General features: G+C 43.0%; 1 protein-coding gene and 1 non-coding gene across 33 annotated transcripts in view; both read right to left on the minus strand.

Moving 5' to 3' along the window:
• The window catches only part of Depdc5 (DEP domain containing 5, GATOR1 subcomplex subunit), a 130,616-nt gene that overhangs the window by 73,201 nt on the left and 40,812 nt on the right, over positions 1-16,603 (minus strand). For all 32 annotated transcript variants that reach the window (NM_001107229.1, XM_063273173.1, XM_063273168.1 and 29 more), the window contains 4 exons: positions 11,056-11,125; positions 9,407-9,443; positions 8,611-8,731; positions 4,678-4,898 (listed from right to left, as the gene is read on the minus strand). In NM_001107229.1, the coding sequence (NP_001100699.1) occupies positions 4,678-4,898; positions 8,611-8,731; positions 9,407-9,443; positions 11,056-11,125 (449 nt within the window). The remainder of the gene's footprint in view (positions 1-4,677; positions 4,899-8,610; positions 8,732-9,406; positions 9,444-11,055; positions 11,126-16,603) is intronic.
• LOC120096762 (U6 spliceosomal RNA) lies at positions 8,146-8,248 on the minus strand. Its single transcript, XR_005493603.1, has one exon. It is a non-coding gene; the product is annotated as a U6 spliceosomal RNA (small nuclear RNA).

Genomic DNA, 16,603 nt, shown 5'->3' on the forward strand with positions numbered 1-16,603 from the left:
ACCAACCCAAAAAACAAAATAAACAAAACAAAAACAAAAGCAGGAACAGGGAAACAACATTCATCTACAGACAGGAAGCTCAACTGGGAATTCCTGACTGCCTTAACTTCCCCAGTCTCGGCTGGGCGTGTGTAAGTCTTTGCTTTGATGAAACCCTGTTCATCTCTCCATCAGGTCCATCCTGTGCTCTGTTGGATGTTCTCCCTGATTTGATAATGCTCTGCTGACTGTCCAGTGCTTTTATTCGCTACTTGGTATTTGAACCAAACAGAATACACTGTAAATGAATGAATGGTGCTTTGATTCATCAAATAAGGCAGGAGGATTGCTCTAAGTTCAAGGCTAATCTGGCCAATAGTAAAGTGAGACTTTGTCTCAAAAGGGTGCCAGCGAGATGGCTCAGTAGGTGAAGGTAGTGGCCACCAAGCCTGGTGACCCGAATTTAATCTGCAGAACACACATGGTAGAACGACTGCACAATGAATTTGAAGCCACCCTAAGCTATATGAAACCTTGTCTCAGAAATGCAAAAGAGAACATTTTAATATAATTCTTTGCATATAAAATATAAATACTGTTAATGTAGGTGATATAGGTTATACTCTCTGATCATGTAAATGAATGTTTCTTTCTCCTTTGCAATTTCGTGCTTTCAGCCAGTTTTAAAAAACATCCAACCATTCAAACTATTACTAGTTCTAGCATATATAGCATCAAGGTTCCTCATTGATAAATGCATCCTGTTGCCAAAGGGCTGGGTCCCAGGGCTGGAAGTTTGCACTGTTAACAGACTGGGTCGTGGGAAAACCTCCCTGCCTGTTAGGGCTCCTTCCACAGCAAGGGGGCAATTGTGAGCACCCAGCATTCCTAAGGCTGTAGACACAATCAGGATAGGTGCGCCTCCCGTCCACATATTCTTAAGGAATGACATTATGGAGGGCGACGATAAGTAGGGGATGGCTCCATGGGTGCATAAGGGAAGGTGGTGACAATGACACTGTTCCTTAGCTCAGTCTCTTCTCAGTGTACTAGCGACTGGATTCAGAGACTTCTGCGTGCTGGGCAAAATGCTCTCCCACTGAACTGCATTCCCAAGCGCCCCAACGTTTTTTTATTCTTTTTTTTTTTTTTTTTTTTTTTTCTTTCGGAGCTGGGGACCGAACCCAGGGCCTTCATCAGTTCCCATCACAGATGGTTGTGAGCAACCATGTGGTTGCTGGGAATTGAACTCAGGACCTCTGGGAGAGCAGTCACAGTGCTCTTAACCACTGAGCTATCTCTCTAGTCCCTATTTTTTACTTTTTGAGAGAGTGTTTCTTCATTGCTCAGGCTGGGCGTGAACACTATGCAGCCCACCCAGACAGGCACTGAACTTGTGACATTCCTGCCTCAGCCTCCCCAGTAGCTGTGACTATGGACCTGTGCCACCAGGCCTGGCTGCACAACTGTTCTGTCTTAGGGTATCTCTGTATAGCAGCTCTGGTGGTCCTGGAACTTGCTTTGTAGACCAGGCTATCCTGGAACCCAGAGATCTGACTGCCTCTGCCTCTGGAGTGCTGGGATTGAAGGAGTGTGTCACCATGCCTGGCTCCCTGTTCAGTGTTTTAATGGCAGTTGTGGGAAGATGAATCTTTACTTGATAAAAACACACAGAACATACGGTGTAGGAAGTGGACAAGCTCTGTAAATCACAATGTTAAACTTCTGGTTTTGATTCTGCACTATAGTCATATATAATGTTACCACTGGGGAGAGCAAAAGGATCAACGACCTTCCTGTACGACTTTTGATATTTCCTATGAATTCTTACTTGTTTTAAGAATAAAAGGGCTTTTTTGTTTTTGTTTTTGTCTTTTTTGAGACAGGGCCTCAACTTTGGAACCCTTACTAGCATTGAACTCACTATGTAGACCAGGCTGGCCTTGAACTCACAAAAATCTGTCTGACTCAGCTGGAATTGATGGTGTGTGCCACTGTGCCATACTTGGTTTTGCTTTTTTAAGTCAGAGGAGACTGTAAACTGCAGCTGCAGTTATAGCTGGATAGCAAAGATAGGAACAGGAAGAGGAGCCCCTGTGATCCCACGTATTTGACAGCGGATCAAAACAGAAGAGCGGGGTTGGGGATTTAGCTCAGTGGTAGAGCGCTTGCCTAGCAAGCGCAAGGCCCTGGGTTCGGACCTCAGCTCCGAAAAAAAAAAAAAAAACAAAAAACAAACAAACAAAAAAAAAAAAACAGAAGAGCTAGAGACATGACTAGTACTACTGCTCTTGCAGAGAACCCACTTTGGTCCCTAACACATAATGTCAGGCAACTCACAAATGCCTGTAATTCCAGCCCAAGAGCATCCGATCTCAGGCCTCTGCAAAACACACACCTACACAGATAAATAAAAATTAAACACGAAGTGATGAGAGGTGTCAGGTCTCAGAAGCAGTAAAAAAGAAGTTCCAGAAACAGTTCAAGAAACAGACCAAGGGGGGTTGGGGATTTAGCTCAGTGGTAGAGCGCTTGCCTAGCAAGCGCAAGGCCCTGGGTTCGGTCCCCAGCTCCGAAAAAAGGAAAAGGAAAAAAAAAAAAAAAGAAGAAGCAGCAGACCAAGGAGACAGACAAGGGTGACAAGGCTTCCAAGAGGAGAAAAAGCAACTCAGGAGCTAACAGCCAAGGCATGGGGAAGGGTCCTGGCCGCAGGTGCAGCTATAAAATGTGGCAAAAGGAGCCTGCTCCTTACACCTGGGATGATGGTGATGCGCCTCCACTCCTATCTGAACATCTGGAATTTTTGTGGTAACATCTTTTTCCACTCATAGCTAGAACAAAGTGTTTTTCTGGAACCAGTTGTACATTGTAACAAACTTTATACAATGGCTCAGTGTCTCTAGTTCTCATTTAATTCAGCCATTCATACCTTGATTATGAATTTGGGGATGGGGGTGGGGGTTCAAGGCAGAGTTTCTTTGTGTAGCCCTGGATCAGGCTGGCCCCAAACTCCAACATCTACCTGCCTCTGTCTCTGGAGTGCTGGGATCAAAGGTGTTGCACCGCCACAGGGCTCAACTGGACTTAAAGGGAACGCAGGCTGGAGTCGGGCAGAGCCTGCGGCTTCATCTTTGCTGTACTCTAAAGCCTCTGTCACCTTGAATTAAGTCGCCTTCTTTTCAAAAGAGTCTCACGGTGTATCACTGTGAGACTTCAGTTGGCCTGAGACTCACATGTACACCATGCTGGTCTTGAAGTCACAGAGATGTGCCTGTCTCTCAAACCCCAGTGATGGGATTAAAGGCATGCACCCCATGCCCAGCTAAGCCAACTTACTTAAAAGGCTAAAAGATAAAATAAAGATTAAGTATAATCAAATCAGAGAGAGAATGAAAATATATGGCATGTCTGTGTATCTGTGAGAGACTGATTTTAAGAACCATTCCATCTGCCCAACTGTGAATATTAAATCCTTTATATAGAAGAATATTTGTGGGGTTGGGGATTTAGCTCAGTGGTAGAGCGCTTGCCTAGCAAGCGCAAGGCCCTGGGTTTGGTCTCCAGCTTCCAAAAAAAAAAAAAAAAAACAAAAACAAAAAACCAAAAAAACAAAAAACAAAAAACAAAAAAAAAAACAAAAGACAAAAAAAAAAAGAAGAATATTTGTACATAACCTACTTCAAGAAATTCTACATTAATTAAATAATATAATGTAAATACCATGTAAGTATTATATTATCTAGGAATTAATGATAAAAATAAAAACTCTGATTATATTTAGTATAAGCTTCTTTTGTATGTGCAGGTACTTTGTCTGCATGTATGTCTAGGTGCCACAGGCATGCTCAGTGCCTTCAGGTCAGAGTAGGACATTGAATCCCCTTGGAACTGGAGTTATAGACGAGGTTGTGAGCCACCATGTGGGTGCAGGGTATCAAATCTGGATTCTCTGCAAGAGCAACAATCGCCCTTAAATGATGAGCCACCTCTCCACCCCCAATACAAATTCATTCTCTCTCTCTCTCTCTCTCTCTCTCTCTCTCTCTCTCTCTATGTGTGTTTACATAATATACATGTAATATAAAATATAATATGTATGTATAGACACACACACACACACACACACACACACACACACACACACATTTAATCCATAGCTATTCATTCTGTGGATACAGAAATCTATGGTTTTAGTATGAACCCTGTTGACAAGGTCTATAAACACAACCAACTCTGAAGGCTGAAGCAGGAGGATGGCAGGCTCAAGGACTATTTGGGCTACAAAAACCCTGTGAGACCCTGTGCCAAAAGAAAAAAAAGAAAATGCAAGACCTGCGGTGTAACTCAGCGGTATGGCCCTTGCCCTGCTTAATCTCCACTACTGCAAAGAAGCAAAACTATGCAAAGTCGATTACAGAGGACACAGTTATTTTAAGTAAGGCACAAATGGAGATGAGAAATAACAAAGGCCTTTGACTCTAGGCCTGAGATGGATGGCACTGTAGGCGACGTATAAAAGGCTAAGACATAAATAGCACAGTACACATGCAACACTCATACGATCTACCTCCATTTGCTGGCATGGCAATGACTAAAACATGAGACGCATATCCCACTCCAATCGCTTCCTGCCGCTCTGACCCCCTCACCCCTAGAAAGACTGTCCCCAGGCCTCCCCAGCTCTGCTTCAGTGCTGACCTCGGGTGCTGGTGTAGCCCAGTGAGCTGCTGACTTCATACTGGTGCAGATGGGGGTTAGGGATCATCAGGATGTTGGTGCTCTTGCCCAGGGAGCTGTCGTCTGAAGCCTGGCTCCTCACTTCCTCAGTGGGCAGTGCACGGCTTGGCAAGGAAGGGCTGGAGGAGACGTCACAGGAGCTGGCACTTTTGCGATTGTGATTTTCCTGCTCTCTCACAGACCTGACATGCGAGAGATAAATTACCACCATGAAGAGGACACACCTTTGAGTTCAATATCAACGATGACCATCAGTTTAACTTACTCCGGAACTCAGTATCAAAACTCCCAGTGTGGAAATAATGCCTGGACAGCAAAGTGAGTTTCATCTCAAGAGGGAAAAAGGACATGTCGGTTTACATGGAATCCTGACAACTGAGAGGCTGAGGCAGGGAGGATCATCATGAGTTCAAGGCCATCCTAGGCTACACAGTAAATCCATGAGCTATAGCATGAGACCGTGTATCAAGACAAGGAAAAAAAACAAGATCTTATGATGTCTGTTTGTCGTTTAAGGGTATGTTCATGTGAATGCAGGTGTCCAGATCAGATTCACCTAGAGCTGGGCTTACAGGAAGACTATGAAGGGGAAGATTGGGTGCTGGGAACCGGACTCATCCTCTGAAAGAGCAGTATGTGCACTTGCTCCAAGTGCTCTTAACTCTGCTCCATCTCTTCAGCCCTGCTTCCATATATATTTTTAACAGTTTTTGTTTTTCAAGACAGGGTTTCCCTGCATGGCCCTGGCTGTCCTGGAACTCATTCTGTAGACCAGCCTGGCCTCGAACTCAGAGATCTGCCTTCCTCTGTTTTCTGGGTGCTGGGATTGAAGGCGTGTGCCATCACTTTCCTGCCAAATCATGTTTTTGTAGGTGCTGGAGAGAGGGTTCACCAGTTGAGCACATACTGCTCTTTCAGTAAATTGATTTTTAATGTATTCTAAGATATGTATAGATGAAAAGAAAGTGTTATGTAACATTTGCCTTGAAATACTGTGGCCAATATTTCAAATATATTTAAAAATGAGAAAATAACAAGGATATTTGTCTCTCTGTTCAAGTGTTAATGTTTTCTTAAGGGAAGTGTTTACAGTAATAAACTCATTGAAGCATAAAACTTTGTGCTACAACGATGTTTCAATGGTTAAGGGTATTGGCTGCTCTTCAAAGAAACCAGAATTCAACGTCTAGCACCAGAATGGTGGCTCAGAGCTATAACTCATCACAGGGATCCAATGCCTGGAACTGAGGGTGTACAGTCCTACACTCAACAAACCATCCACACACAAAATAAAATGAAAACGAAACATAAACGCTCTAAGGTGACAATGTTAAGAAGCACTAGGAAGAAAGGTCAAAGGAGAAAACTCAATGAAGAGGCATGACATCAGAATAAAAGAATTAGTCGACCAACAGGGCTGTCCTAGCATCGGGACTGTTATCACCCTTTTATGAGGTTTAAGGTAGCCTGAAAAGAGATCTCCACATCTAATTACACATCCATGACTTCAATGGGAACTATCTGAGCATCGATGCTTAGTCATGGCAAGGGCTAGAGGACCTATAAGACATGGTCTGTGCAGCCAGGCACGTCATGCACATGGTGGACAGTGGGAGACACTTGCAGACCCACAGCCAGGAGTCCAAGACAGAAAGACCAACAGAACTGAGTAATTTGAGATCAGCCTGAGTAATACAGCCAAATTCAACTCAAAAATAAAATAAAAAACTCAGAAGAAAAGCCAGAGGTGGCTCAGGAGTTAACAGCACTTGCTAGTCCTCCAGAGGAGCTGAATTTGGTTCTCGGCACACATCAGGCTGCTGCCGGTGGTCACTGTGGGCACCTGGTCAAACTGTGGCACGCAAACACACATATTCACACACATACACATAAATAAAAAAATAAAACAAATCTGGGGGGGGGGGGAGCAGAAGCAAATGAAACCCTGTGAGCAAAGGCACTGTGGTTATTTCTGAGCCCCCTGCGCAGCACATGAAGAGCTGCTGTGATGGCACACAGTCTAAGCTCAGACATGGTCTTCCTGATGTGGGAAAGCAGGATGAGAGAGAAGGACGCAAAGCTATCACGTGGCCATCATGAGCTCATTTGCCACAATGTCAAACAATTAAATAACACTCTTCTAGTGAGTGACATTAATTGCAAACTTAAGACCTAGAAATGGCAGGGTGGTGGTGGTGCATGCTTTTAATTCCCGTACTCGGGAGGCAGAGGTAGATGGATCTCTTTGAGTTTGAGGTCAGGACATCAGAGGCTACAGAAAATGGGGCCCCCTAGAGACTAGAAAATGGATGTACATGATCTGGGAACAACAATAAGCTCGAGCTCTGCTTCCCGCAGCATTGAGAAGCACATACATCTTTGTGGAAAGTGTTTGTTCCCTCTAGTCTTTCACACTCACAAGAAATAAGCACAAGGCTGTTAGCAGGGCGCTGTAGTTCATGCATAGAATCCCAAACTAGAGTCTAAGGCAGAATGAATGTGATGAGTTAGAAATTTCCCCCAGGGACACAGTGAACTCTAGGGCGGTTTGAGCTATAGAGCAAGGTCCTAGCACACACTTGTAATTCTACCAACTCCAAAGGTTGAGGCTCAAAAATTACAAGTACATGGAGAAATTCAGTTTAAATCAAGTGAGTTCAAAGTCAGCCTAGACAGCTAATTCACTGAGACTCCATTTCAAAATAAAAGGTAAAAAACAAAAATTGTGGCATGCTTCAAGCCCTAAGTTCAATTTCTAACATGGGGAAAACAAAGCAAAATCTAAACTAAGACAAAAAAATAGACTATTTAGAAAATAAAATTTGGGGGCTGGAGAGATGGCTCAGTGGTTAAGAGCACTGACTGCTCTTCCAGAGGTCCTGAGTTCAATTCCCAGCAACCACATGGTAGCTCACAACCATCTGTAATGAGATCTGATGCCCTCTTCTGGTGTGCCTGAAGACAGCTACAGTGTACTTATATACAATAAATAAATAAATCTTTTTTAAAAGATTAAGATTATTTTATGTATATAAACATTCTGCCTGCATATGTGTAGGTGCAACACACGTTTGCCTGTAGCCCATGGAGGTAATAGACAGCTTTGGATCTCCCAGAGCCTAGAGCTCTAAGTGTAGATGGTTATGTAACTACCATGTACATGCTAGAAACTGAACCTGGTCCTCTGAATGAACAAGTGCTCTTAACCACCAAGCTGTACCTCTAGCTCCAATTTAAACATTTTTTTTTTCTTTTTTTCGGAGCTGGGGACCGAACCCAGGGCCTTGCGCTCGCTAGGCAAGCGCTCTACCACTGAGCTAAATCCCCAACCCCAATTTAAACATTTTTAAGGTTGAGTTCGTAAAAGTCTCTCAGGTTTTCTTTCTGTTTTATAATAGTCTGTTTTAATTTAAACAAGTGTTGGATTTTAAAAAAACGGAACGCTTTACAAATTTGCATGTCTTCCTTGAGCAGGACTATGCTAATCTCTGTACGCTCCCAATGCCAGTATCTGTGCTGCTGAAGCAAGCACCCCTCAGGTTTTCTTTTCTTTTCTTTCTTTTCTTTTCTCTATTTTTATCATTTTTGGTTTTTTGAGACAGGGTTTCTCTGTAGCCTTGGCTGTCCTAGAACTCACTCTGTAGACCACGCTGGCTTGAATTTAGGAAGATCCACCTGCCTCTGCCTCCCAAGTGCTGGGATTAAAGGCGTGTGCTACCACAACCCTCAGGTTTTCTTAACTAATCTTTCTTCTTGAGATATAATCTCATTGAGGCTGGCTCTGATCATGAAATCCTTCCGCACTTGCTTCCTGAGTGCTAGGTTACAGGCCTGGGCCACTACGTCTGGCCACTACATAATTTTTATGACCCCCAAGAGAATCCGACAGAAGACCTGCAGGTGGCGAGTCGCTGGGCCCGGGATGGACCAGGCAGCCGGAATACTTGGGCATCGTAGGCATCATAATCTACTTGGATGGGAAGGGTGTTTTCAGATTCCTTTGGAGCCCCAAGAGCTGCAAAACACAAATAATACACTTAAGACAGTCTGACGGATACCTAAGACCTAAGTATCTCTAAAGCTGTCACTAAAGGTGAACCTATCTATATGGAGATGACCTACAGAGCACCCAAAACCCGAAAGGCACAGGTGATACTCTAAGGACAAGACAGAATAAAAGAACAACAATAAATTTTTTTTTTTCCGGAGCTGGGGACCGAACCCAGGGCCTTTCGCTGGCTAGGCCTTTCGCTTGCTAGGCAAGTGCTCTACCACTGAGCTAAATCCCCAACCCCAACAATAAACTTTTAAAAGTATAGAGTTAAAAGAAAGGCAGTGGGAGTTGGGGATTTAGCTCAGTGGCAGAGCGCTTACCTAGGAAGCGCAAGGCCCTGGGTTCGGTCCCCAGCTCCGAAAAAAAGAACCAAAAAAAAAAAAAAAGCAGTGTAAACAGCACTTTAGTCTTCTATAGTCCTGCTTTAAATCCTGGCTGGGCATGCTCAGTGATTTACCACTTTCCACCTGACCCCAGAAGTGACCCATTCACTGCAGCGTACAAGGAACAACAAGGTGACATAAGGAACGTGGGTGTCTTGACCTTTTTATGAACCTTTTTATGATATTTCACATTATTCTGTTGCCATGAATTAGCTATTTCTAAAAGTAATAAAAATATGTCAAAAATACTCACATGTATCACGGCCATTTTTGGTTTTCTCAGTGGCAGACTGAAAAGTTAAATAGGTAATTTATCATTCCTCTGATAGATCAGTATGTGCTCTTCCCCACAGCAAAGGCCATGCCCTAGTCATCTAGTGACTTAGGAAACGTGGGAGCTAACACTTGTCACCTGCCTACCAGTGTCAGGCCCTGCTAATAATTAGTCTTTTAATTTCCACCTTGCATTTGATTTATTTGCACAACCTTATCCAGATGGGGCATAAAACGAACTCCAATAGGGGAGTGTGTTGGCTAATTTTATAACAATTGATACAAGTTAGAGGCATATGGAAGGAAGGCACCTCAATTGAGAAAATGTCATATTTCTTAATTACCACCCTGGGCTGGTGGTCCTGTGTCCTTCAAGAAAGCGGCCTGGGCAAGCTGACTGCAGCATCCCTCCATAACCCCTGCACCAGCCCCTGCCTCCAGGCTCTCACACGGTTTGAGCTCCTGCTTTAATTTCCCTCAATGGACTATGATTTAGGATTTGTAAGCCATATAAACCATTTTCTTCCCAATTTGCTTTTGGTCATGTTATTTTGTTAGCAAAAACCCCAAGAATTATTCAATTCTTCACAAAATAAAGGGTTTGCTGCAGTCACATTCCTATCAAAAACTCAAGCCGCTATCTCCTCTCTTGGTCAATCTACTATTTACTGTGTTTGCTCTACTATGGCAAGGTCCTACCTGATGTCTCCCCATCCCGAAACACCACCAGCTCTGCCTATACCTTATCAGAGCTGAGCAGTCCACACATCACCAAACTTACTACGATGGAGTAAATGGGGACGGGTGCCCTTATGAGCCACTTTGTTTTCTGAGGCAGAGTCTCACTGAATTTGGCCTGATGAACTTGAAACTTCCTATGTAGACTCGGTGGGCCTCAGACTCGCAGCGCTCCTCCTGCCTGTGCCTTCTGAGTGTTGGGATTAAGGAAACTTGCCACCATTGGCTGAGCTATCACTTTAAAAAGTGTTCTAATGAACCTTTCAAATCTCCCACACCAACAACTATTTTAAAATAATCAAGCTACACGGAATAGCATAGCCATTCGCAGTACACTTGCTACACATGGCTACCCTGCTTTGCCAAAGTGTCACATGCCAACCAGGAACTCCGGTGCCGACATTAGCACCTTCCCTAGTATCTAGGATTATTATCATCATATTTTGTGGTAAGCAGAGGAAAATCTCCACATTTAAATTTCTATTTACTGACATAGTTACTGGCACAATGTGACCATTTACAATTCCTCACTTCTCCTTCACTGCAATGTGTAAGCCTCTCATTATTCTTGCCTCAAATAACACTGGCCTCAGCATCGGAATTAAACCAGTCACATCAAAATGAAAGGAACTCTCGCCCTGAACTTCACTAGAGCCAGCCAGCCTGCTTTACTGCTGGGGACTGAATCCAGGGCCTTATGTGTGCGTGCTTGGGAAAGTGTTCTACACTGGGCTGCAGCACCAACTCCTCCTTAAAGTTTCAACACAAACAATTTTAACCTATTTATGCCCGAGGCAGGGGAGGAGGGTAAAAGCACTTCAGTGTCAGAATAAACACCAGCCCAGTCACAGCCCCGGAAAGCTTGTCAAACTGGGAAACATACAAACATACCTTCTTTCCTGCCAGTTTTATCCTTGGAGTGAAACTGTTACAAAACAGCTGGCTTTTGGATGTGTAGAAACTGTTTTTGTAAAAAAAAAAAGAAGAAGAAGAAGAAGAAGAAGAAGAAGAAGAAGAAGAAGAAGAAGAAACAAAGAAAGGTCATTACTCTATTTATTTATTTAATTTTATGTGTGTTTGGCCTGCATGTATATCTGGGTGAGCATGTCAGATCCACTAGAACTTGAGTTACAGACACTTGTGAGTGTCTGCCATGTCAGGGCTGGGAATTGAACCCTGGGTCCCCCAGAAAAGCAGCCAGTGCTCTTAACCACTGGATCATCTCTACAGCCCTAGTTTTTTGTTGTTTTGGTTTTCAAGGCAGGGCTTTCTGTGTAGTCCAAGCTGTCCTCATATTCAGATCCCCCTGCCCCTACCTCCTGAGTGCTGGGATCAAAGATGTCCCCTAGTATACCGGGCTTCATTAATCTAAACCTTGAGACAAACTGCAATCCAGATGAGGTCAGCACACCTGTGCATGGCTTGGTTTTAGGTTCACAAATTTTCCCACTTCACTGAGTAAAAGCACTGTGCAAACCTGATAACCTATGGTGGATGAGAGAATCAACTTCCAAAAGCTGTCTTCTGACCTGCACAGACACCACGCTCACACACACATCACACACACATACAAAGAATAAAGCCAAGCACGGTCACACTCTGCAGGCGAAGGCAAGTGGATCGTTATGAGTTAAGAAGCCAGCATGTCTACGTAGCAAGGTCTCAGCCGAGGGTGCATAGTGAGACTTTGTCTCACACAATAACAGCAGTGAGAACTTTACTCATCTTCAACATCAGCAGTTTAATGTTGCTCTGGCCTTTCCTCCCCACATCCCCCGTGCTCACTGTTTAGTGTCCACCAGTCCTCACTAACTAGATCAGCGTTTTCTACGTTGGGAAGGGAAGGGACAAAAGCTCTTTAGATCAGGGTACTTTCATCCTGAGGTTTGGTATACCGTTAGGCCTACAGGAAGTTCTTAGTATCCACTCACTGATCAATACTTAAGTTAAACAAAACAAAACATAAAAAAACCAAACAAACAGGAAAAAGGTTAGTGTTCAAGAAAAGATGACTGAAATCATTAAATTCCAATCCCTCTAAAAAGTAATGTTAATACGACCAAGTCATAAATTCATGTTAAGTGGAGATTAGCCTCACACAAGAGTGCTGAATGAACACACAGAAGCTGTACTGCCTCTCTATTCGTCAGGAACCTTCTTGTATTCTCTTTTCTTTCTATGTTATAAACTCACAAATGTTTGGGATGTTGCCCCAGTTCTAACTCCTAGAAAATCTCTGACTACGAACAGATAAAATATAAAAATGAGGCCAGCTATGTGACACACACCTTTAGTCTAACACATGGGAAAGAAACAGAAGGTGTTATCTCTGTGAGCTCAAGGTCAGCCTGGTCTATATGGTGAGTTCCAGGGCAGCCACAGCTACAAAGACAGACCATGTCTCAAAACAACAAAACAGAATAGCAGCAGCAGCAGCAGCAGCAGCAGCAGCAGCAGCAGCAGCAGCAGCAGCAGCAGCAGCATTGTGTTGGCTGACAGACCATGGGAACAATCTTGTGGCACATCGAGCACAAAAGAACACAAGAGTGTCACCTGTACCCGCCATTAGGCCTAGAATCCAGCCAACCCTCGTAACTTGGCTTTTCCCAGTGGTATAAAAGTTAGAACCAAGTAAAAGTTGCTATTTTCTTCCCAGACATTAAGAGTAAAAGATATGAGTGGAAATGTGGCATGGTGACAGATGGCTGTTAGTCTAGCACTTGGAAGGCTGAGGAGGAAGGAGTGGGTACACAGAGACCCCCATCTCAAGAAAAAAAGAAATGGTTGAAAGAAAGTGCTTGTCATGCAAGCACCAGGGCCTGAGCTCAATTTTCCGAACCCATGTAAAAAAGCCAGGCTCAGGGCCATGCACTTGTAATCCCAGCACCAGGGAGACAGGCAGATCCCTGTGCCTCACTGGCTGGCCAGCCTAGCCTACTTGGGAAAGCTCCAGGACAAGGAGAGGCCCTGTCTCAAAAAACAAAGTGAATGGCTCCAGAAAAAAGTCACGCTAAGCTGACATCTGCTTTCCACAAGTATGTACATATATATATATATACATACACACCCAAATACACATGTGTAGCAATACAAAATTATGTAAACATCTCACGTTCTAAAAGACTAGAACTTTTGTTGGACCTCCCAGTCACAGTTAATACACCTTGAAGACACTCAGAAAGCCTTTAAGAGAACGGTGCATTGAGGGGCATGGAGGTGCACGTCTTTTATCTCAGCACTGAAGGGACATAGGCAGGTCCATGACAGCCAGGGCTCTGTAGAACCTTTACAGTCTAAATTGTAATCCTTTTTTTTTTTCATTTTTTCTTTTATTGGATTTTTTCTATTTATATTTCAAATGTTATCCCCTTTCTCAGTTTCCATTCCAGAAACTCACTATCTCCCTCTGCTTCTAGTAGGGTGCTCCCCCAAGTACCACTCCCTCCCGCCTCCCTGCCCTAACATTCCCCTACACTGAAGCATCGGGCCTTGACAGAACCAAGGGCCTCTCTTCCCATTAATGCCCGACAAGGTCATCCTCTGCTACATATGCTGATGGAGCCATAGGTCGCTCCATGTGCACTCTTTGGTTGGTGTTTCAGTCCCTGGGAGCTCTGGGGTGTCTGGCTGGTTAATACTGTTGCTCTTCCTGTGGGGTTGCAAACCTCTTCGGCTCCTTCAGATCTTTCTCTAACTCCTCCATTGGGGTCCCCTAAATTATAATCTTAAATTATGCATTCTTCCTTGCACTGACCCATAAATGAGTGTGTATGTTTGTGTTACAGTAATAAGTGCTGGAAACAGCAAAAATAGATTGAAAGCAAGCTTATAAAATGAGTGAATATCCTCCATAAATGTCGGAGACAATGTACAGATATTGCTTGATAACATTTGTTTCCTTGTTATCTGGGTCAATTGGACCCAATGACATAATCCCTTATAAAATTCTGTCTAAGATTTCTGTAAAGCATCCCTCATTCCTTCCCTATGTGGTATGTTCTGTGCTGTTCAATAAAAGACAGAGCAAAGTCCTTTGTTAGGAACACAAAGAAACACACACAATGAGATTGACTTGACAGCCTTCAGGCAGGCACAGATTCAGATTATTACAACAAACAGAAGACACGGGGAGAAAAGCAGAGGATTCAAATCTTGGCTCAACCTTGGTTAAATTATTCCAAGGGACGGTGCTTCTTAATTTCTTAATCATAATGCAGCAATCATACATTCTGGGTATTCTGAGTCTATTATTAATATGTTCAAACTGATATATATGTGCACGTGTGCACACACACACACACACACACGCACGCACAAACGCATCAAAGAGATGAGTTATAAAGTAATGTAAGGGGCTAGAGAGATGGCTCAACGGTTAAGAGCACTGACTGCTCTTCCAGTGGTCCTGAGTTCAAATCCCAGCAACCACATGGTGGCTCACAACCATCTGTAATGGGATCTGATGTCCTCTTCTGGTGTGTCTGAAGACAACAGTATATTCATATACATAAAATAAATACATAAATCTTTATAAAAAAAAGTAGTACTCATAAAGTAATGTGCAACAGAAAGATAGATTTCTATTAAGTTGAACCATGATGGCTATTTTTCAGGGCCACAAACAATCGAATATCACAATTTCCATTCAGGTTTCAGGATTTTTCTTTGTTTGTTTTGTTCTGTTCTGTTTTGGCAAGGCTCACAGTGAAATGTGAAAAGCAGGAGTCAGTCCCACCAAATCCTTGGATTTAAAAGTCCTTCACATGTGGTTCTATGCTGTATTATAATGGAAATAGAATTCGAGAAAAATGCAGAACTTTAACTGGAATACATTTATTTCTATATATTCTATAGTTACCTTTTATTTTTCCTGAACTAAACTCAAAACCATTAAATAGGTAGCTTTTAATTGTGACTTTGAGTTGATAACTGAATAGAAATGTATTAAAACGTTACAAATAAAGAGGTCAGCAAGATGGCTCGGGAGGTAAAGGTGCTTACTGTTGTGATGGTGCTGGCAGAAATGAAAACACTCTAAAGAGACACTTGTGTCTCTCGGTCTGAGACCATTGAAACAACAGACTTTAACGACATGGGAATTCCCCAGAAATTTCATGCTCGAGAAGGAGAGGCAGCAACTAGCCAGGACTTGTCTCCTGGAAAGAGACTTCCCACAGTTTTAGCAATCTGTGAAGCCATCCTACAGGACACCCTAGTCAACCATGGATCAGTGGTGGGTGGGACCACATCCTGACCAGCCCTGTTTAGATGTGCATACCCTTGGTATTCTATTTAAATTCTGATCTCACTTTAGGACCCTAAAACAGAGTTAAGGGGTTTTCTGGATCTCTTTACCCATCTTCTTAATGATACACTGAATCAATCTTTTTTTTTTTATAAAGATTTATTTATTATATATAAGTACACTCTTGCTGTCTTCAGACACACCAGAAGAGGGCATTGGATCCCATTACAGATGGTTCTGAGACACCATGTGGTTGCTGGGTGGATTTTTTTTAAAAGATATTTTATTGAGTTCACTGTAGCTGTCTTTGACACACCAGAAGAGGGCACTAGATCCCACTACAGATGGTTGTGAGTCATCATGTGGCTGGCGGGAACTGAACTCAGGACCTCTGGAAAAGCAGCCAGTGCTCTTAACCACTGAGCCATCTCTCTAGCCAATGAAACTTTGGGTTTTTTATTTTATTTTATTATTATTACTTTCATTTTATTACAGTCTAGCAGTCATTCCCCTCACAGTCTGCCCTTCAATAAAGTTTTTTTAAAGTATGACATTTATGCTGTGGAGTCTTATAGCTTTAACATTAATCCTGTAAGGTGGGACAATCAAAAGTTTGAGACAAACTTAGCTACATAGCAAGACCATGTTTCAAAAACAAACAAACAAACAAACAAACAAACAAAAAAGAGCACATTTTGTATTTACTTTCTAAAGAAAGAATATGGAAAACCAGGCAGGCAATATTTTATGGAGTAATAGATATTCTTGCAGAATATCTATTATAATAAATAATAAATAATAAGGGACATTCTTTGAACAGGATAATTGTAGTGGGATTAATTATAATTACAGGGATGAACAGGTAACCCTTGCTCGTTTCTGGGTCTTTGCCTATGAATTATAGGTGGCCAGCAACAAGCGCTGTACCAATAGGAACACAGCCTGTTACAAAGCTGAGGGAGACATGAGCAAGGCCAGCATCTGTATCTGTAATGAGTTCCCAAGCTGCTCTCTAGTATATTTTGCAACTTAAATACTATAGAAGCCAGGACCAGCAAGATTGCTCAGAGCTGGGCTGGAGAGATGGCTCAGCGGTTAAGAGCATTGACTGCTCTTCCAGAGGTCATGAGTTCAAATCCCAGCAACCACATGGTGGCTCACAACCATCTGTAACATCTTCTGGTGTGTCTGAAG

Source organism: Rattus norvegicus, chromosome 14 (assembly GCF_036323735.1).
Source record: "Rattus norvegicus strain BN/NHsdMcwi chromosome 14, GRCr8, whole genome shotgun sequence".
In the NCBI taxonomy this organism is placed as follows: domain Eukaryota; kingdom Metazoa; phylum Chordata; class Mammalia; order Rodentia; family Muridae; genus Rattus; species Rattus norvegicus.